Consider the following 21901-nt stretch of genomic DNA (forward strand, 5'->3'; position numbering starts at 1 on the left):
GCAAAAAAGAGGAGGAACCTCCTGCTTTTTACTTCAGACTCAGACTCTGTTGATGATGACATTAAGGGGCCAAATAGGGCTCTGAACTGCTACAGAGCAGCGCACAGCATCGGAATGGAGGACTACCCGCTGCTGTGGTGGTCAGCTCAAGCAGGGAACCATAAACAGCTGTCAGACCTGGCTCGAAAATATCTGGGCGCTTCTGCTTCTTCTGTCCCGTGTGAGAGACTTTTCTCACTTGCAGGTCACATAGTACAAAAGAATAGGGCGGACTTGATCTCGGAGAATGTGGAAAAGTTAGTTTGTCTCAGCAACTAGCCGAGGGAGAGGTAAGAAGTGAAGTAAATGCTTCCACTAGCGTTAAATTACATTACAATTCGCTAGTTTGAATTTATTTTGTCATTCAGGATATTTCAGAAATAAGTGGAAGTGAGGTCAACTGTTAAGCGCTGAAATAGACATTGCACTATATTTGAAACGGTGACGCATACTAACAGGCCATATGTATGTATATATACGGGTATCCAGGAGGCGGGAGCTCAGCACCATGCTTAGCCAATCAGAGCACATTACGGAGGCCACGCCTGCCCATTATTATAGTCACAACACATAGCCCAGGGGTCAGAACGCTCTAGGTAACGCATCCATCAAATGTCTTACTAAGCGTATCTCCATGCGTGCTTATACAATTCCTCTCCTTTTGCTTCATAGATATCATACCGAGCCTTTACCAAATAGAGTGTGTTACAAGCGATCCTGACACGATGACCTTTTTTCGAAAAAAAAAAAACACGGCAAAACTGTTTCTGCTGCATGAATTTAAAATTACAATGTTAAGCCCTGGAATAGAAATTGCACTATATTTGAAACTGTTGGTTTCTGCTGCATGAATTTAAAACATGGTTTAAAGTGACAATGTTAAGCCCTGTAGTAGAAATTGCACTATGAAACTATTGGTTACTTCTGCCAGAGTTTCTTCTGCCTGAGTCAAAACAAAAAAAAAGTATTGTATATTTTTTGCCTGAGATGCATTGCAACTTGAGTGAGATGGAAATGTTATTAATTTGATCTTAAAATGCACCATGTGTTAATGAAAGACATGTTTTAGATAAAAGACATATTGAACTTTAAAGTCTTTTATGTTTATTATTCATTGATTCACTCATCTGCCATCATTTATTTGAATTCAATTATTTGGAAGTACTTTGTCTGCAAAGTTAAGCATACAATTATTTAGATTAATTAATCACAGAGCCTGTAATTAATAAGATATAAAAATGTAATTGCTTGACAGCCCTAATATATATATAACCCCTTCATTTAAAAACCTCTTTGATCAAATTGTTGCACCACTCACTTCTAAACTTATATCAGACTTGCAAAGATGGGACATTTTACATCTGACTTTCCCAGGCAGAGTGAACTGTGTTAAAATGAACGCTCTGCCGAGATTTGTATTTCTATCTTCTTATCAAAATCCTTTTTCTGTCAGCTTGAAAAAATGGTATCTGGATTCATATGGATTGGAAAAAACCCTAGAATTAGTAAAGTTTTCCTACAACGACCAAGAGCAGGGTTAGGGCTAGGGCTAGAAAAAAAGTTTGGCTCTGCCAAACTTTAGAGGCTACTACTTGGCAGTTAATGTCCACAAAATAGCATACTGGCTTCAATCTCCAGATATGGACTGGTGTGAACTGGAGGGCATGTCATGCATATCATCATCCCTCCATGCCCTGGTCTCACCTAATCTTCCTATGATGATTTTACAGTTTAAATCCAACCCCGTGGTAATATCTTCTCTCAAAATATGGTCTCAATTTAGGAGGCAGAATAACCTGAGGTAAACTCTTTTGACCTATATTCCGCTTTGTAACAATCACAACATCTTACCTGCCAAATTGGATTACACCTATGTAGCATGGCATACAAAAGGGATCATGAGGTTTAGTGATCTATATGTAGATGGAACCTTTGGTAGTTTCAATGATTTACGATCCAAATATGACCTCCAACAAAAGGACCTATTTTTTTACTTAGAAACCCATCAATTTGCTAGGAGCCATAGCCGGCACGAAGGCACATTTTACTTCAAGGAAGTAATATTACTTTACTTCATTGCAAATCGAATATGCCACCCACTGAAGCACAATGGCTGAAAGATGTAATGCTATTTTTGAATTTGGAGAAGATGAAATTTGCAATAAGATGCTCAGACAAATTTCAGTCAGTTTGGAAACCTCTTTTGTCATACTTCAGTAAAGAACTTCCCAACACATTGAAGGACTATATTAGAAGATTTCAGGAGTCTATAGAGTCTTGCGGCTTGGGCCTAGCCTGGTCCTACCAGGCCCTCGTACTTCATTTTATTTGCACAGAGAGTCTGGTCCTACTCAATTGACAAATATTAACTCACTTGAAGGCGGTTGTCTGTTGAAGTTTAAAACTATTGGATCTGCCCAGTGCCACTCTGGATCTGCCATAACCAATCGCTAACGTTTGGCCGTGAATCACGTTGCGCGCATGCTGTAAACAAATGAAACACCATGCGTGAAGATGTCCGTCAACGAGAGCTGACTTTAACGTCATTGTTCTCAGCCACTCCCTCTGTTCGCTGATTGGACGCAGAACATTTGGAAGGAGAAAACCTATTAACATAGCGCAGACCCAGACCTAGTACTGAAGGGAAATCAAAATTGAAGAGAAGTACTTAGGCGGGCGGAGCCAGGCTAGGTTGGGCCCACACTAAGGCACACTTGGCCGGTCACACAGAGTCATGTTGTACCTCATTGAAATTTTATTTATGTATTTGTGTTTTAATTTTTATTTAGGTGTATCTATTTATAGACACCTGTAACTAAGCCTTTTCTTTCTGTTTATCTTATTTTTTTGTTCCAGTGGGGGATGTTTTGTGTGTATAAAAAAAAGAAGAATTAAAATGTTATGTAACCTTGCTGATAAGTCATTGTAACTACTCTTGGTTTTTCAATAAAACGAGTATTTAGAGTTGAGATTCTAAACTTTTTCTAAAAATGGAAATAAACCAGAAAATGTAATGAAATGGAATCATGTAAATCCTTTAGAGCCAGGGTTAGGCTTTTTCTTCTAAACAATAAATATACTATCAAGTATGCTATAAAGCCTATTATAATTTGTGTGTTTTGGTGTCATGTGAACAGCAAACCCTCAATCCCAGAGCACATGTTTTGACAGCACCATTTTGTAACTTAACCACCCTGGTGTGATTACCTAACATTATATGTGTCCAGGTCATTGCTACTGCAACGCTCCACCTAGGTGACTTTTTCTGGGTTCCTCCAGACAAAAACGCAGAGTGGTGATGTTGGAAAACAAGTTTATTGTATTAGTTAATTTACATGATATGAGCTGGTCCACCATCTTCTCATGCTCTCATTACACACTGAAGATCAATGTGCAACAGGTTTGCAGCCTCACCCAATCCCAGAAACAAATCAGTCTGACTCGGGCCAGGGGAGGCTGCTGAAACCAACCATCATCTACCCACACTCCACTATATGAGAGTTTACATATGAGAACTACATTGAGAATTTGTCAAAATAACATGTTGCATTGTATCTCATTGTTTTTTGCAAAATAGGTAATTTCAGCCTTGTTGGCCAGCCTTATGCAATCACTGAAAGAGCAAAGTTTGACTGGAGTCCCTGCCCCCTGTCATATAGTGTACTTTTCTTTACTATACTTGCTCCATGACCCTTTTTTATTGCAACTCGTTTGCCATTCTCCCTATAATCACTTGTTATCAGAACTCATTAGCTACATCATGCTGACAGCTGGACCTCTTCAAGCTACACTTACTTGCAACAGCACACAAAACCACTGCACTACCCACTCTTGTGTTGTGCGCAACACTACAGGACAAAGCATCCCCTTCTGGGGCGACATCCGTCCAGCCCGCAACACTCACAGCTCCGCGGTCTGTCAGCCGACCCCTAACTTTGGAGTGCGCACGTATTCTGTCCTTTATGGCAAATGCATTGAAACGGCAAAGAGCGAGCAGACATGGAAATTAGCGACTTTTCTCATGTGGCTACATCCAGTTCTCAAAATAAGGTGTTTCCCTCAGGATATATACAACAAGTGCAGCGCCTACACACTTAAACAAAATCGAGCATCTTAGGTGGGTGCTGCAAGCAGCGCTCAACTATTGTTGTTCTTAGGCGTTCTTCTTTCTTTCTTTCTTTTTTATTCTCTACAAATTTTGGGACCCTACTCCTTCCACAATTTTTCACAGAGACTCCATTCTACTCTACTTAAAATGTTCATATTAGCTTGGTATCGCGCACTAGCATTTAAATATTCATTGCTTTTTAAGATATTCTACTTTTAAAATATATTTATTTATTATTGAAGGCAATGGGAGGGCGGCGGCTGTCCTGATCTTAAATATATCAGTCATTGTCAGAACTGATGGAGTAATGTCTTTTCAGCAAGGCTCAGACTGAGTCATCTCAAGGTAAAAAGTGAAGTCATTGAACCTCTTGGTTCCCGTGGTCAGCGCCAGGAAGCGCGATCACATTGCCGGCACCAAGACATATCTCACTTTGTTCCCTCCATCAATCATTACTTTACCACGGCCCATTTTACGTAGCGCACGTTGATACGCACCTAAAGTAAAAATTCTAAATCAATTATGAATCAATACCAAAGTTCCCGGAACCCGTAATCGTGTGGTCCTTGAAGAACGTTTTCCGTTTTATTGTTATTTCTCTTATCCTTAATGATATTCAGTTATCATTGCAGTTGAAGTTAGTTTATGAACCTTGCAGGTTATTTTGCTTATTATCTTTGCCTGTTTTCATTTGGGTAGTAAAAACTCTTGAAAGACTTTGGACTCCGATAGACAACACTTCCAAGTGCTCTTTAGAAGGCTGCTCATAGGCTTCTAACTCATAAACACATTCATCCATCCTGGTACCATTATGAACGAGTTTGGACTTATCCTTGAGGAAATTGGGGGGTTTGGATTCTTCCAGAAACGCTTGTTGTTAACATTATTCATTTTGAACCTTAATCTTGGTTTGGATGTGTTTCTTTCAATTTTTACTGGAATGAACTTCCCCCACCACTGCAACACGGACTGGATAATTGCCATTAGCCCTAACTTGACATCTGAAAAGCAGCTCAACCTCACCGTCCCCGCTGGAGAAGATGGGAGGTATGAAAGCTGCACAATGTTCACACCTGTGGACTTGGATTTGGAAACAATTGAAGCATACGGGATTAATAGTACCACAAAATGCCATAAAGGATGGGTTTACGATAAACCTGTAAGATCCTCCAGTTATGTAACAGAGGTAGGCCAAAACAAATGAAAACGACACAATCTACTTTCTGTGTTTAATAACTAATATGCCTACACGGTAACTAATGCTAACCTAAACTAATGCTAATTAGTTTCCTTCTGTTTGGCCCAGTTTGATCTAGTGTGCGACAACAGCCTTTTAAATGAGGCAACACAAACCATCTACATGGCAGGTCTTTTGGTCGGAGCGCTGGTGTTTGGACCAATGGCCGACAGGTAGGTCTACAGAATCTTCACATCACGTAAACAAAAACTTAATCAAGGGATTGAAATTAGATTATGTTACAGTTACCTCTGCTCATAATAACAAAATGAGTCAGAAAACAGGGGTGGTGGGGAGGCTATGCAGAGTCCAGGTGAACTCTGATCAAGTGAGTCTTGAGTCTTCTGCAGGAGCTGTTGAGCAACTCTGTGATCCTGACATGGGCAGGGCACTAGTTCCACCACTGTGGTGCTAAAACACAGAAAAGTTGTTTCGTTGTTCAACCTTTGCTTGCTCGTAGCGATGGCAGTACCAGACATCAACCTGAGGTTGTTGAGCGGATTGCTCGAGCTGGTGTGTTTGGTCTAAATAAAGCTTGGACGTAGGCAGGGGCAGTTCCATTGACCGCCTTGTAGGCCAGTACCATCATCTTGAATCTGATGCAATCTACTACAGGGATCCAGTGGAGGCCATGGTAAAGGAGGGTTACATTGGAGAATTTTGGTAGGTTGAACACAAAGCAAACTGCACTGTTCTGGATACACTGCAAAGGTTTGATCGCGGAGGCTGTGAGTCCAGCCATGAGCGAGTTGCAGTAGTCGAGGCGGGAGATGTCAAGCGCTTGGACCAGGAGCCGAGCTGTTTCTCTCATGAGGAACGTCCGGATCCTGCAGATGTTGTAGAGAGCAAATCTAAAGGATCAGGCCACTGCTGTGATGTTTGCGTTGCAGCATAACGATTGTCCAGTACCACAGCAAGGTTTCAGAAGTCTGTGATGGAGATACCGTGATGTCCTCGACAGTGACCAATACATGTGAGGGCAATCTTTCCCTCGCACAAGGAGAAGCTCAGTCTTGCATAAGTAAATCTCCAAGTGATTGCCAAGTGCTGATGTCAGACAGATATTCTGAGATGCGTGTTGCAATGAGGGGGCTTTCAGAGGAGGAGAAAGAGAGGAATATGAGTGGTGTCAGTGTAGCAGTGATAATTGTGATGTGATTAGAGTCCAGGGATCTAGTATATAGGGAGAACAGAAGGGGTCCCTATATACTAAGTACTAAGTCTTGACACTGGTGTCGAAAGTGCAGGGCTTGGACACGGAGTAGTGTAGGAGCCAGAATGAAGAAGAAGAACATTTTCTTTCATGTGGTATTTTGTGTTTCTCTGAGTCATCTCCCTCTAGTGGCTGGACCATGCGTGTGACCTTGGCGTCTATATAAAGGCGACGCTACCTGGGGGGCGTGACTGGAGCAGAAAGACACAGTTTTTGACCTAGTGCCAGAGAATAGAGGTGAATCCTATGATTATATTTGCAATCCTTATTTTGAATTACCTGCAAGAACTTTTGAGTTTTGCATTTTCATTAAGTCTTATTAAACCCTTTGGTATTTTCAACTTTAAACCGCACTGGACCTGGATTTCTTTGGATTTAGTATGTCTGGTATAAGAGTCATACATTCAAGCCCAGCCACCACAGTGGTTAATTTAGGACAGGAATTAACTACAACAAATAGTTCCATGTGAACTGATAGGTGTCAGTAATGCCGAGTTCAGCGTGAGTGGTGAGGAGAATCTGTTTTTCCACTGTGTCGAACGTCGCAGACAGGTTGAGGAGAATCAGAACCGAAGAGAGGGACGAGGCTCACCGTGAGGAGGGCAATCTTGAAGCCTTACTGATAAGGATTAAGCACATTGCTTTTTGAGAGATAGTAGGACAGTTGGTTAGAGATGGCAAGTTCCAGTGTTTTAGAAAGGATTGAAAGAAGATGTGTCATTCCGGATGTCAGTGGTGTCAAGGGTCGGTTTCTTAATGAGCGGCTTGATTCTAGCAGTCTTGAAGGATGCTGAAATAAGGCCTGAATTGAGGGAATAGTTTTAGAGTGGTGAGGAATGGCAAAAAGTTGCTTGCGACTGCCTGGATAAGGTAGGAGGGAATCGAGTAAAGGTGGCAGGCGGTTGAGTGGTTAAACATAACTATTATGTTGACACCTTCGGAGTAGAGAGCAGTAAAGTGGATAAAAAGAGAGGTTGGGATATGGGGAGGGAGGATGCCAGCAGGAGTGAAAGAGGAGCTGATGTCCTTCACTTTCTTGGTAAAGTAGCTAACACATTCCTCAGCTGTGAGGGAGTAAGGAGGGGGAGGGGTGAGGAGGGAAGAGAATGTAATGTTACTACATAAATCAGAAACTGACTTTAAGAACAGATGGCTTTATTTAATTAACTCCATGGGCTAGTGACTCAAGCGTGGCTTTTTATTGTCTTATTCTAAAGATACATTATACATTACATTCAAATCCAAATGTTCAAGTATTGATGGCATTAAAATAAAAACAAAAACAATATGTACACAAAACAATGGAACGGAACTGATTGAATACTTATTCTATAGTGCATTATGAATTTAAAATAAATAGCCACCAGTGTTGGGAAAGTTCACTTCTACGTGAACTAGTTCAAAGTTCAGTTCACAAATTTTAAAATGAACTAGTGCAGTTAAACATTCATAATTTAAAATTTTGAACTAAGTTCACAGTTCCAAAAAATGAACTAGTTCATAGTTCTTTTTTTCAATATGTTGCTGTGAGCTATTCGTTTTTTCTGGTATTTGAACATTGAGCCCCCTTTGTGGTTTGTCTAGGATGAAATAAAGTGGTTGAATCAAGTATTGTAGCGAAATACAGTTTCTATCGTGTTTTATTGCACATTTAGCGCATTTTGTAAATCCCATTGATTTCTGTTGGAAGACTCATTGCTCGTTGGCCGGAAACGGAAAAGGGGGGGGGGGGGGGGTGTTCACGTTTGGTTGTAGTCTTTTCGCTCGGTTCTAGCCCTACTGATGAGACGGAAAACCGAGCGAAAAGACTACAACCAATCGTGAACAGCCCCCCTTTCCGTTTCCGGCCAACAAGCAATGACTCTATTAGGTATTCTAGTCCACTGAGTCCACTAACGTTATGGATTGTACATATTTATAATTCGAAATTGGTCTCAGCCTTTATACCACAGATACTCTAGGGTCTATTTGTAGCGTGGTGCAGAGTGAAGCGACCCTCCACTACACATTTAATTAGAAAGTTGTTTATTTTGTTCTGCAAAGAGCAAAAATAGGTATTTTATCACCACAGTTCGCCACACACACACCTATTAACTTCAGACTCAAGTGTGTGTTCTCATTCACTGAACAGATTCACTGTTTTAACACAGAAAAATCATGAACATCTGTACCAACATTCAAAACAATAAATCATGTGACTGCTGTATCACTATTCTTAACCAGTTTCATCATGTATCTATTTTAACCTATTTATTTATTTATTTATGAGCTACACGAGCAGTCCGGGCTGACCGGCTCATAGTTTTCCTGTTGCTCGCGGTAACTACGCTACCAGTGCTAATTACAGGCTAGCCGTATTCCGTACGGTACATTGGCTGAGTAACGTCTATAACAACAATACATAACGTCCGAACGGGATAATAAACCAGCACATAACACATTCACCCACTCGTTACGCAGTTCTAACTCTCCCTTCTTACCTGCAAAGAGCAAAAATAGGTATTTTATCACCACAGTTCGCCACACACCTATTAACTTCAGACTCAGGTGTGTGTTCTCATTCACTCACTGAACAAATTCACGCGTGACTTCCTTATTGCTGAACACACCGTGTAGCGAGCCCTCTGTTGGTCGGAGTTAGGTACTGCATACTGCTAGGAAACTACATTTTTCAGACAATAAACCACTCTTTTCTCACCATAAACACACAGACAATTATTACCACACTCTGAACATGAGCTGTGCTAAATGGAAATCATATTAAACATGTAAATAATAATAATAATGTAGGTATATTAACCTACTGATGGCTCTGTATGCCACATATTGCATATAACCGCTTTGTCTTATTACAGTTTAATTCATTTTCCACAATTTAACAGCTCTCGTTTTGAAGAATAATCACCGCGCCATTCGTTTCAATGGGAATCGCGCCGGTCTATACTTTCAAAATAAAGTGTACATATTTATCATTTGAAATTCGTCCCTTTATACGACAGATACTGTAGTGGCTAAAACTCCCTTCTTGTGCATTTGTAAATTGCTCTAAGCATATTCAGTCGATTAACCACTCTTTGACAGAAAGAACGAGATCTACGCGTGTTTACTGTTGAAACGACGGAAAAAACAGTGCGTTCGCTCAGTCTTTACTGAATGCCATAAAAATATACAAAACAGTTTTACTCTCCCTCAATGCTACGGCTTAACAGCGCCCTCTATAGCAACCAATGTCCTATGCATCTCTAATAAGTATAAGCAATGAAAACAAGTACACTAAACAGTTATTAAACTCAAAAGCAAAACTATGCAAAACAATTAGTTAATCAATATAATAAATCACTAAATATTAATCTAAATATATAATATCTTAATCCTAATAATATCTAAGTCTAAATTACAATATGGCAAAATGGCACTAAAAGATACTATAGCATAGCCATAGCATATAACAGCGTTTTCTGATTACAGTTTAATGTAACAGTAAGCTGGCAACACCGCAACTGCAAATTAACCACACAGAAATTGCCATGGCAACCGGTCAAACAACACGGCGATCTGCGCTCGCATCCGCCGTATTGATAAACAAATAACCCCCATATTGAACGAAGTTAAACCAAGTGAGCGTGCCGTTCATAGACACCAGAATGAACAAGTTCACAGTAATGTTTATCAGGCAGTAATACAGTAGGCCTACGTTCAGTTCACGTTCGCCCAAAATATGAACGAGTTCATGAACTATCGTTCAATGAACGCGTTCAGGCACAACACTGATAGCCACTATAAACAAATTACAAAAATAACTACTACAATCGTTTTGTAATCAAATCCAAATGTTCAAGTATTGATGGAATTAAAATAAAAACAAAAACAATATGTAAACAAATCAATGGAACGGAACTGATTGTATACTTATTCTCTCCATCATCACCAAATAAGATGCTGGTGATCAAGCATCATGTCTGTCTCTATTCACTTGAGATTGAAATGTAAAAATGTCAACACATGTACCTTGTCTGGTTTAAGCTGTGATCTAAAGGTACGGCCACACTGAACGCGTTACGCGCCTAACCTGACGCTTGTGTCACAAAAATGGTTCAACGAGCCTAACGCGCCTACACAGCTAGATGAGCCCGCCCAAAACTTATTTTCCCCCGCTACTTTTCTTTTGCTCCACAAACATGGCTGAGATCACCACCATCGCTGCGCTGTATTTGTTGTGGGAGTTCGAGGAGAGTAGGAAACCCAAACGCCGCAGTTTTTGGGTGCATGATAGAGCTTAGATTGGGCCCAGAAAATCAAGCCCGACCCAGACCGAGCCTGTGCACGTTCTGTCCGAGCCCGGCCCGGCCTGACACATTAACTGTAATTATGAGCCCGAGCCCGATTTCAACCCGACATTTTTTTTAAATAAATGTTTAACTTTGTACATATTTGTTACTTATGCCTACTTAGCTACATTTATATGTAAGGCGTCGGTCAGTATCGGGAAAATTAGCCCCGACAGGGCAAACTTGCTTCGCCCTGAAAGGGCTTATTTTCGATAATGACCGGCGACGTTCTAAACATTATCCCGCTTATTACACGGCTACTTGCCAAAACGAAAAATAGTGTGTCTTTTTACAATTTATTTGTTACCAGCATTCGTAGTGTTGATCAGCAGAGAAATAGTCCCCCAAAGACGTTGACGTCGCTTAGCAACCGAAGACGCTAGGGTTGACAAGTTACCGGACTACTACCCATGCAAGTGAACGGAGCGTTCCACGGCATTGAGAAGACCCGTGTAATAAAGGCCTATGATATTTCTGTTTATGGCATAGATTTCTCCTCAGATTAGGCCAATAAAACAATGATTTAAAAAAAAAACCCACAAACGCTCGATCAAAGGCCCGGCCCGAACCAGCCCGAGAACAGTGGTGGGAAATATTGTCCAGACCCGGCCGGCGGGTCGGCTCGGGCTCGGGCAGAGAATCTAAACTCTAGTGCATGACATCCTCCGTAGGGGCTCACAGCTGGGTGAGTTTCACCACCTCCTCATCATTTCAGCACACACTGAAACGATGACTTGGTCGTCCATGTTCTTTCTGCTTCTCCGTCTCTCTGCCGGTGATGTCGGGTCAAGCTCAACGCTGATTGGCTATCGCGGCTAAGCGTCATGCGTAGGCGTGTCAAAAGTTAGATGCACCAACGCACTCCGTGCGTTGAAACATCTAACGCCTAACGCATCTAACACCTACGGCGCTGCTTTTAGCGCGTGTAACGCACCTACGCGCCTAAACCAATGGTTCCCTATGCAAAAATGCAGATTTTCTACGCCTCTAATGCACGTAACGCGTTCAGTGTGGCCGTACCTTTAGAGGGGAAACAATGTACCCACTGGCACTGAATATTCTCTCTGATGGACCACTGGTTGCTGGGATACACAAATGCTTTTTTTGCAATCCTGGCAAGATGAGGCAGCTCTGATGCATGGCCCCTCCACCACACCAGTGGATCCTGCTTGGCTGGAATGGATGGCAGAGACATGTAGACCTTGACTTCCTCCTTCACTGTATCTTCTGAGGTGTCTGGAACTGAACCCTCTTCAGATCTCTGCTGCCTTGTTGAGGTAATTTTTTTAAGCAACCCAGCCAGGCCTTCCCCTCCTGATGCTACTGTGGAGGTACTGCTGGTGCTTTGTGGTTCCTGCCTGACTTGTACAGGTGTCAGCTTCAAGGCCTCCTGGACACAGCTGTAAACTACATCATCCACAGGGTCATCTAAAAAGTTAATTTCGAACCTGGGGTCAATGAAACAAGCCATCTGCATGACATCCTTTGCTTTCTCTGTGTACCGCTTGTTTAGGTCTTCTCTCATTACCTGTTTCATCTGCTTGGTCAGGGGCCGGGCTGGATCCTCATCATTTTCCTCCAGGACATCTCCAGTGATGTGGTCAAGAACTGGCTTAATGGCTGATAAAGTGACTCGTGTCTCTGAGCCAAGTGCATCTGTAAATTTGCTCAGAGGTTCAAGGAGCTGGCAGAGTTGCTCCATAACAACTATGTCAGCGTCCTTGGGCATCAGATGCCCAACTCCCCTTTCTGCAGCCAGTGTTGCACAGACTGCCTGCTGCTGGCTGAGGAAACACTCAAGCATCTTGTATGTAGATCCCCATCGGGTCACAACATCATAGATGAGAGCCTTCTGTGGCAAGTTGAGGGCAGCTTGCTTTTCTGTCAGTCCTCTCTTTCTCATCCAGCTCCACGAGAAGCCGAAGTGAGAAACCAGGTGACGACAGGCCCTGACTGCTGTTTCAATTCTCAGAATTTTCAGAGCCTTTGAGATGGCCAGATTCCAATTGTGACCGAAGTGTCCAAGCCACATATCTGGAAACTGTTTAAAGGCCTTGATCATATTGGTTGCATTATCTGTGGTTATGGAGACCAGATGGTTCTTGTTTATCTCCCACTCCTCCAACATTTATTTAAAAAACTCTGATATTTTTAATATCTTCTGGAAAAAATTGGGTTTCTAGGCAGTGTGATTCCAGTTGCCAGTCTGGGGTGAGATAATGAATTGTAAAGCTGATGTATGATAGACCACCCCCTCTTTCACTGGTCCAGAGGTCAGTAGTTGCAGTAAAGAATTCACCCTGAGCCAAACGTTTCTCAACATCAGCTTTGACTATGTTGTACATCTTTGGTATTTCAGCCTTTGAAAAATAATTGCGTGAAGGCACTTTATAAAGAGGCACGGCAACCTTCATCATCCTTAGAAAGCCAGGCCTCTCAACCATCTGGAAAGGCATCATGTCTTTTGCTATGCAATAGGAGATTTCTGCAGTCAGGTCTTCAGCATTTTTGGATGCAGGCGCATAAGCAGACTGTTTTTGGAATGCTTGCTCAAGTGTCTGTGTCACTGATGAACCAGTAGCAGTACTTTGTTGCCTCGCTGTCTGTCCTCTCTGTAAAAAAATAGAATAACCATGTCATTATTGTTATTAATTATTATTATCACTAGGCTACCATTCATATCAATATATATGATTTTGCTTATAGTTGTCTAGAAATTAATCTTACAGAGCAAATCATGTTTCATGTTTTCAAAGACACGTGGTTCAGACCGTCACCGTGACTTAGTATATTTAAGCTATCCAACTTCGCTAGAATTTAACCATTTACTGAACTTGGACAAATATTAATCATGCAATCTTATAGAAATCAAGAAATGCATGCAATAAAATACTTTAATCTACTACTTTTTAATAAACGTGGGTATCCGTCTAGCTCTTCGGCTAAGGTTAAAAAAAAAGTGTCCTGATTAGCGCCACACTCCACCACTGAACGAAAATATGGATTTTAGGTAGAGTGCTTCTGGCGAGTGCTTAAAAACATTATGTGCTCCGCGGCAACTTTGGGAGACTCGGATGAAGCACTGGGAAGGATTTAAGCACAAGGTTTCCACACCGCGGGCGCGGTTATCCACCGCGATAATAATTTTATTTGAAATTAAAACGGTAATTGTTAACATTTTTATCGGGGTTTACCGTTACACCAGTAACCGTTACATCCCTACTGTTGACACCTTGGAGGTGAATTCTGAGAGGAGGTGAAGGTAGTGAGAGAGTTCAACACTAGACTCTGATCTCTTCCATTTCCTCTCAGCTGCCCGTAATTCTGCTCTATGATCTGGGTGACAGCAACAGTGTGAAGTTTGAATGCAGATCTGGTCAAGTGTTACAGGGGAAGGAACACCTTGGCAAGATGAGGGGTTCAGTCCCTCCCCTTCGCCCTGATGGGTTGTGTGTGTAAGAACAAGTAGGGGGTTGTGGGGGCAGCTGGAGTTGCAGTTTCCTCAGGGGTGATCCTAGTCTATGTATGGGCTAGGAAGTGGAGAGTCATGAGGGATGTGTTGGCCGAAATGGAGTCCGCCTTTATAACAGCTGATCCAGAATCCCCCCATCACTTCAATGTCATTATAGGTAGAGAGCGGGGGGTAGCACAGATTGGATGGATAGCATCGCCAAGCATAAGGTGCTAGGTGGCGTCTTCTCTGGTTAGATATACTGATGTTGATGAGGTACGGCACATAGCTACAATGGGTGGGAGGAGAAATAGTTGCTGGTTTTCCTCGAGGGATTCCCGCAGAGGGGTCCCTATGGCTTTGATTGACCCTTGAAGGTTTGTCATCCTTGAAGGGGCCTAACATTAGAGCTGATGCAAAAGTGCAAAACCAAGCTAAGGCAGCCTTAGCTCCGCCCTACAATCAAGTCTATTGTCCACACCTGGTGATCAAAATTAGCTTGAACGACCACTTACTAACAACAGATAGTTAGAATTAGCACTTATAAAAGTATGAATATATAGTAAAAATCATCCTCCATCAGTTAGAAAATATATTATAGGCCTCTTATCCAAACGGTTAGTCATGCAGTTAGTTGCAATTTAATGTAGCATATAACATTTGTCCCTGGTTCTATTTTGTTGAAGCGATCTCCACGATGGTCATCCTGTATTGCAGGCTTGGCCGTCGGTTTGTGGTCCTCCTCTCCATGTGTCTCCAGCTCCTGTTTGGTGTTGGCTCTGCCTTTGCACCACACATCTATGTGTACATGGCTTTTCGGTTCGTAGTTGCTACCGCAGCATCAGGGATTTTAATTAATGCATTTGTATTAGGTGAGTAACTTTTTACAATTAATTTGTGTTGTCTTGTTAGAACAGGGGTCTCAAACTCAACTTACCTGGGGGCCGCCGGAGGTAGAGTCTGGGTCAGGCTGGGCCGCATCAAATATTCCACAGAAAAAAGGAGCACAACTGACCCAATCTAAGTTAATGATCGAGCTATAATTAGATAACGTTGGCTATGTAATTGCTGACAACAGGGGACATTTCATAGTGGTTGGAAACCGGGACATTTTAGCATCCTTTGGCTTTTGTCTGGACTCAGGACACGCAACTCAAAATTGGGACTGTGCTGGCAAAACCGGGACATCTGGTGACCCTATCACAAGTGATAAAAAAGCGTGGCAAGCCACTCAGCAAAAAGGTGCGTTTGACAACAACGCGGGGGCCGCAATAATACTAAACTTTGATGTCAAGTAGGGAGCCACAAAATAATATTTTGTGGCCCCCTACTTGACATCAAAGTTGACTTTTACTTGAGCCGCGGGCCGCGAGTTTGAGACCCCTGTGTTAGAAGGAGCTGGTGTAAGTGTTTTCTTTGTTCTCATGCCTTGTGTCTCACCCTGTTGCATGTGTATTTTATTTTCTGCCAGTTACTAAACAATTATTGTTTTCTGATGGGTGATTTTGATCATGTTTCCACTCTAAAGGGGCAGAGTGGACCAGTACATCTAAAAGGGCCTTCGTCACAATCTCTGCACACACTTTTTTTGCTGTCGGACAGTTGGTGATGGCAGGCGTTGCCTACTTTATCCGTGATTGGAGGATTCTGCACCTGGTGTTCTCAGGCCCTCTGGTCCTGGCACTTCCAGCCGTATACTGGTCTGTTCACCCTTCTGTACTTCAACGTAACCCTAAGCCTTGTGTGCTTTAATGATCGGTTATGTCTGACCTGTGTGACGTTCCAGGGTCCTGCCTGAATCCGCCCGATGGCTCATGACCCAGGGAAGGATGAAGGAGACACGTAAAGAGGTCATGAGGGCAGCCAGGGTGAATGGAAGAACAATCTCTGAAGCCATGCTCAACGAGGTGAGTTACCTATTGAAGGGAAGCCGCACTTCTCCCTCCTCCCATAGAAAACACATCCAAAATCAAAAATCACCATGACCTTTAACACCCTTTTAATTTTTTTTAATCACTTAACTTTTGTTTCATACCTTTTGTCTTAGTTGGAGTCTGAGAACACATCAAAAACTGGAAGCATGCCGGACTTGTTTAGGGTGTCTTATTTAAGGAAACGTGTTCTCATAATGAACTCTTTGTGGTGAGTATTGCTACTGCTTAGTACTGCTCCTTAAGTTTATTCAAAATGCCATGTACACATTTTAGAACAAATGCTGATTCCAAATGACAACAATGATTAAGTTTGCTAACAATTTTTACGATGTCCTGTCGATAGGTTTGCAACAAGCGTGGTTTACTTTGGAGTCAGCCTAAATGTTGACAATTTTGGCTTGGATGTCTACTTCACTCAGTTCATATTTGGCCTTGTAGAAATCCCTGCACGTATGGGCAGTATTTTATTCCTTGAGTACTTTGGGAGGAGAAAAAGTCAAGCTGCGGCCTTGTTCGGGGCCGGCACTGCTTGCCTTGTGATCCTTGCTATTCCAAAGGGTAACTATAATAGTTAGTTACAATAGCCTTTACCTTTTGCAGGATATCATCCAACTTGAAATACATTTCTATCCCTACTGACTGCCAGAGGCAGTGCCTTAGCACTGGATGTATCCCTCTCGCACAAGTGCAGTTCGAGAGAAGATGGCATACCGGAGAAACAGCTGGCTTCGGCATCAGAGTGTTCCCTGCTCGTAGGCCGTTGCAATAGATATATTGGTCTATTGTTGGGGTCCCTTTGTGTAATGCCTCTTCATGGCCACGTGGAGTGCCCCTTATGCCTAGGTGTGGAACACCTGAGGGCGGCGCTGTCAGAAAGGGCATGCATGAACTGCAGTGAAATGCCAAGGGCTACGGAGTTTGCAAGAGATAGCAGAGGTGCAGGCTCTCCTGCATGATTCCGAGCTACCCCTAGTTGGCACGGCGACTCTTACACCTGGCCCAGGTCATCGCAGATGGAGACTAAAAACGCTAGGTGGGTGGACACCCTGACAACTATGGGGGACACCTTAACATCAGAGTTTACCTAAATTAAATCCCTGCTGCTTAAAGGTCCCGTGGCATGAAAATTTCATGCAATGACTTCCCCTAGCCTGCCTATGGTCCGCCTGTGAAAAATGAAAGCCCAGACGCTCCGATTTCGAATTTGGCCCATATGTCGTCATAAGGGGCCAGGTTACCTCCCCTTCTCTGCTCGGCCCGCCCAGAGACAATGAGCTATGACTGTTGTACACTTTGTTATTTGGAAAACTGTTCTGCTGTTGGTGTTATGGCGCATAACACGTCGGGTTCTCTGGCGTCTCTGGTATTTCAATAACGAGACTCGTAGTGGGGGTTATCTCAGCCATGGGTGAGAAGGAATTGGGGGAAATTAACTTTGGCTTTGACTCCCTGAAGTACATGAACCGCGACATGGAGGAGAAAGGGTTTGTTGCCCACAAATCTCCCGCCGGTGCCCCGCTGCCCGCTGCCGAGGCAACACCGCCTCGGCGCTGCCCGCTACCCACTTCCGAGACGGTGGTGCCTTGGCAGCAGGGGTCCGGCGGAAGACAATCTCGTTCAACAATCGCGGGCAACAATCCCTTTCTCCTCCATGTCGTGGTTCAGTCTACTTCAGATCGATGTGAAAGTGGAAGAACCAGAGACGTCGGAGAACCAGACACAGTCGTTTGAGATGCATAATATCGTCTGGAGGCGCACACAGCTTTTGGTCATGATAATATATATTATATGATATAGATATCTATGTATAATATGATATTACTTCGATATAGTGCTCCAGGACTCCCGCCGGAGCACCCAGAGTGTTCTAGAATATTTACAGAACACAGGCAAAAGCTGTGTGCGACTCGCCATTGCAATACTGTAAACACGAGTGCATGGTACCATGGCCGCAAGCTGCTCAGGGCCAGACCCCCACTCCCCACCTTGACTCGCCTCTAAAAAACGGCACGTTTGTGGAAAGCTCATTGTGGGACTGGATCGTAGGTGCTGTAATTCTGCACCAAGGCTGAATTTCTTGAATGTCTTCAAATACTGTATTAAGGGCCCACTAACACCTATATATAAATAAGCATCCATAAAGTAGCATGCCATGGGACATTTAACCCCACAAAAGAGATGCTCAACTGGCCTTGCAAGACACGAACAGTATTGAGAGGGTTGTTAAAATGGTTCCCAAGTATTTCTCCCAGGAAAAGAGGGATGGAGCAAACAGGGCTCCGGAGACCAACAAGAGACAGATTGAATTTGTATTGAGTGATGTATATGCAGTTCACCTGTTAATAAATATGTAAATATGAATAATTTCTTAAATATCTAATAAAATATAATAAAAAGGGTTTGAAATGGTAAGATTGTCGATTTAGAAATACAAAATGGTGTAAGTTAGATTTATCCTATCCAAAAAATCATTGCATATCGTCATATTTGAATTCCCCATAACAAACTTTTAATATTGTAACCCCAATGTTAGAATAGCCTTCAGATTTATTTTGGCACTGGCGTATGACCTGCCCTACCGATGGAGTTCAAGGGCCTTCGCGTTCTTCCTTATCTTGGCGGCTTGCTTGTCTGTGCCCGGATCAGGAAGAGGGCAGTCCATGATACAGTAACTCAACTCAACTACAGCAAGAGCTCCCTCTCTCACCCAACCAGGCTGTGGTGTTCCTTTAGATGGGATTGGACTCGCGGCAGATGATTGCCTCCCCGTTGTTGCGCCGGGGAGATGCCAATGCCAATCGAGGCCTCACACTGGCGGCATAGGATCCCACACGCCTGCCAGGCAATGGGGATGAAAGGGCAATACTACTCTGGCCAGTGCAGGCACTCTGATGGAATATGGAGGCAATGTCTGGCTTTCCGCAGTCTGAAAGTCTCTTTGTCTGCTATGGCGGACTCTGGAGGGGCCAGACCTTGTCCAAGCAGGTGCTGGCCAACTGGATTTTGAAAGCCATCCCTAAGACATACAAGACCAAGGGCCTGCCCGTGCCATTTAAGGTTAAATGCCATTCCACCATGAGTGTCTCCGGGCGGCATTGAGGGGTGTACCCCTAGAGGACATATGCGTGACTGTGACCTGGGCTTCGCCATGCACCTTTGCCTGGTTCTACAGGATCAATGTAGCTGCCCCCACACTGTGGCGGCAGCTGTCCTGCCTAGGCCAGCAGCCTGCACTCAATGAGATGGGTGCAAGAATCCTCGTGACTTCGTTGGTAAAAGTCATCCAGTGCTAAAGCACTGCCTCTGACAGTCAGTAGGAATGAAATGGAACAAGAGTTATGCATGTAACTACTGTTCTATGAATTCCGGATGACTGCCAGAGTTTTCTATCACTGTTCTCTGATAATGTTCAGGATGACTTTTATGCTATTTGGCGGATAGAGCCCTATGTCACCCAGGGTCACAACGTCACTACTTTCGCATACACACTCGAGCTGCGCATGTGCGAGAGGGATACATCTATTGCTAAAGCACTGCCTCTGGAACTCAGTAGGAATTCATATAACTTAGCTACATGTGTAACTCTCAATTTATGAAATGATTCTATGACCCATAGACCTTCCTGTGGTTGTGACGGTCATTGCTGTACTTGGGAAGTATGCTGCCACATCTTCCTTTACTATGCTCTATGTGTTCACTGCAGAGCTGTACCCCACTATCCTCAGGTAAACCGCTTAAAGTCCTCCTGCGAAAATCTAAACTATGAAAAATATAGATTCAACTTCCATCACTATTTTCCACATTTCTGAAAAATTATCATGCAGAGAAGAACACATTAGAATGATTTTTTGGTTGCATCATTTGAAGTTTAAAAAATGTATCTGACGTCAATTCAGTCCCCAAAGTTGTCTTGATGTCATGAATACCTTTTTATAACAATGTGGATATAAATGGGCATATAGGCATCCCAATTGTGGGATTGGTTGAACATTTTCTAACACAGAGTTGGCGAAGACATGCAGAAAGATTCCCAATCTTTTTAAGATGATAGATGTTTACAGGCAATTTGTTTAATGGTTCCAGGCAGAGTGGGGTAGGTCTGAACTCCACGTGTGCTCGTATCGGGGGCATCCTAGCCCCCCTCATCAGGCTGCTAGATGTGTACCACTCTGCCATCCCTATGGTGTTGTATGGCACCATTCCCCTCATAGGCGGGATCCTCTGCTTTCTACTGCCAGAGACCCTCAACATGGAACTTCAGGACCACACCCAACAAAGGTCAGGACACAGATGGTAGTCTTACGATGTCGTTTTTATGGATTTATTGACAAAAATGTTTGAATGGTTTGCGTTATGCTTCTGTGTTTTTAAATTATTTTGTCTTTTTTTTAACTTTCAGAGCACAAAAGGATGCTGATGCTGAATTACATCATAACCAATCAACTGGAAGCACAAAGTTCTAAATGATGTCCCAATCTGTTATCTGTTGTATGATTGTACTCAAATCATACTTAATAAAGGTATTAGTGGCTAATGACAGCCACCAAGCTAATGCAGTGTTTCCCACACATAGACTTCTCTTGGACTTGCCGCCCAGGTTTTCACAGCATATTAATGGCAGCCAAAGTATATTTGGCGACCCATTTTATTTTGAGAGGGGTCCAAAAGAGGGATGCTATCTGCACTCGACAATAATTCCCATACAGATTAGTTTTTACTATTTAATATCGTATTTCATCTTGGTGCTGCACACAACACATTGATTTGTTCCGCTCTCTCTCCCTCTCACAAAAACACATTGACCCCAGACTGGTCTGAGAGTATTACCCCCTCTCGGTGCCAACTCTGAATCGAGGATCACACACAAGAAGAATTGTTGTTGGCTTTTCCGCACAGAGTAGACGACTGGCCGGATTCCAAAATAGAATACATCTTGAGTTCAGTAATAAGTGGGCCAGAAATAACAATGCTCTAATTGATGCCAGAAGCATTATCCGCAACAAAAAAAAAACATGCGTTGATCAGGGTTAGTTTTTACTGTGGCGCTGAGCATTCACCAAAAAAAAAAAGTTTCACACCTTATGTAGCCATTAGCACACCAGGATCTCGTAATTACGAGAAAAGATCCTGTAATTACGAGAAAAGATCTCGTAATTACGAGAAAAGATCTTGTAATTACGACATCAGGTTCTCGTAATTATGAGAAAAGATCTTGTATTTACGACATCAGGATCAGGTAATTATGAGAAAAAATGGCCCCACTACCACTACTTTGCTCAGTAGAGCCAATGCGCGTCCACAGAGAGGTTAAATAACATTCGTAAGCTTGATACTTACAATGTAGAGGCTAAATACTAATGGACATTTTAGTGACAGTATAGATAAAGTTAGTAGATAACGGTTTTATGACTATAAGTGCTTGCTTTTTTTTTCCTTTTCTTTTTTTAAGTAGTGTTGCTTAAGCTAACAGGCGAAGTAACATCAGCTGTTAGCTCCATAGTTAGCTCTAGTGTAAGTAGCTTAGCCAACAAGGGAGTCTAACCTGTAGGCCTATGACTTTCCCAATTGTAATCAGAAGTGCACGCCACGGT

General features: G+C 42.8%; 1 protein-coding gene across 1 annotated transcript; it reads left to right on the plus strand.

Moving 5' to 3' along the window:
• Positions 1 to 4958: 4958 nt before the first annotated feature.
• On the plus strand, positions 4959 to 20773 carry LOC307088487 (solute carrier family 22 member 13-like; the record flags this gene model as incomplete). The annotated part of the gene is made up of 10 exons (XM_079754388.1): positions 4959 to 5333; positions 5454 to 5557; positions 15094 to 15248; positions 15905 to 16076; positions 16163 to 16283; positions 16424 to 16518; positions 16654 to 16868; positions 19927 to 20035; positions 20394 to 20588; positions 20710 to 20773. 10 exons carry the CDS (start codon positions 4959 to 4961, stop codon positions 20771 to 20773), a joined length of 1605 nt encoding a protein of 534 aa, XP_079610514.1.
• Positions 20774 to 21901: the final 1128 nt, after the last annotated feature.

This window comes from Pollachius pollachius (genome assembly GCF_949987615.1).
Source record: "Pollachius pollachius genome assembly, chromosome: 17".
Classification (NCBI taxonomy): domain Eukaryota; kingdom Metazoa; phylum Chordata; class Actinopteri; order Gadiformes; family Gadidae; genus Pollachius; species Pollachius pollachius.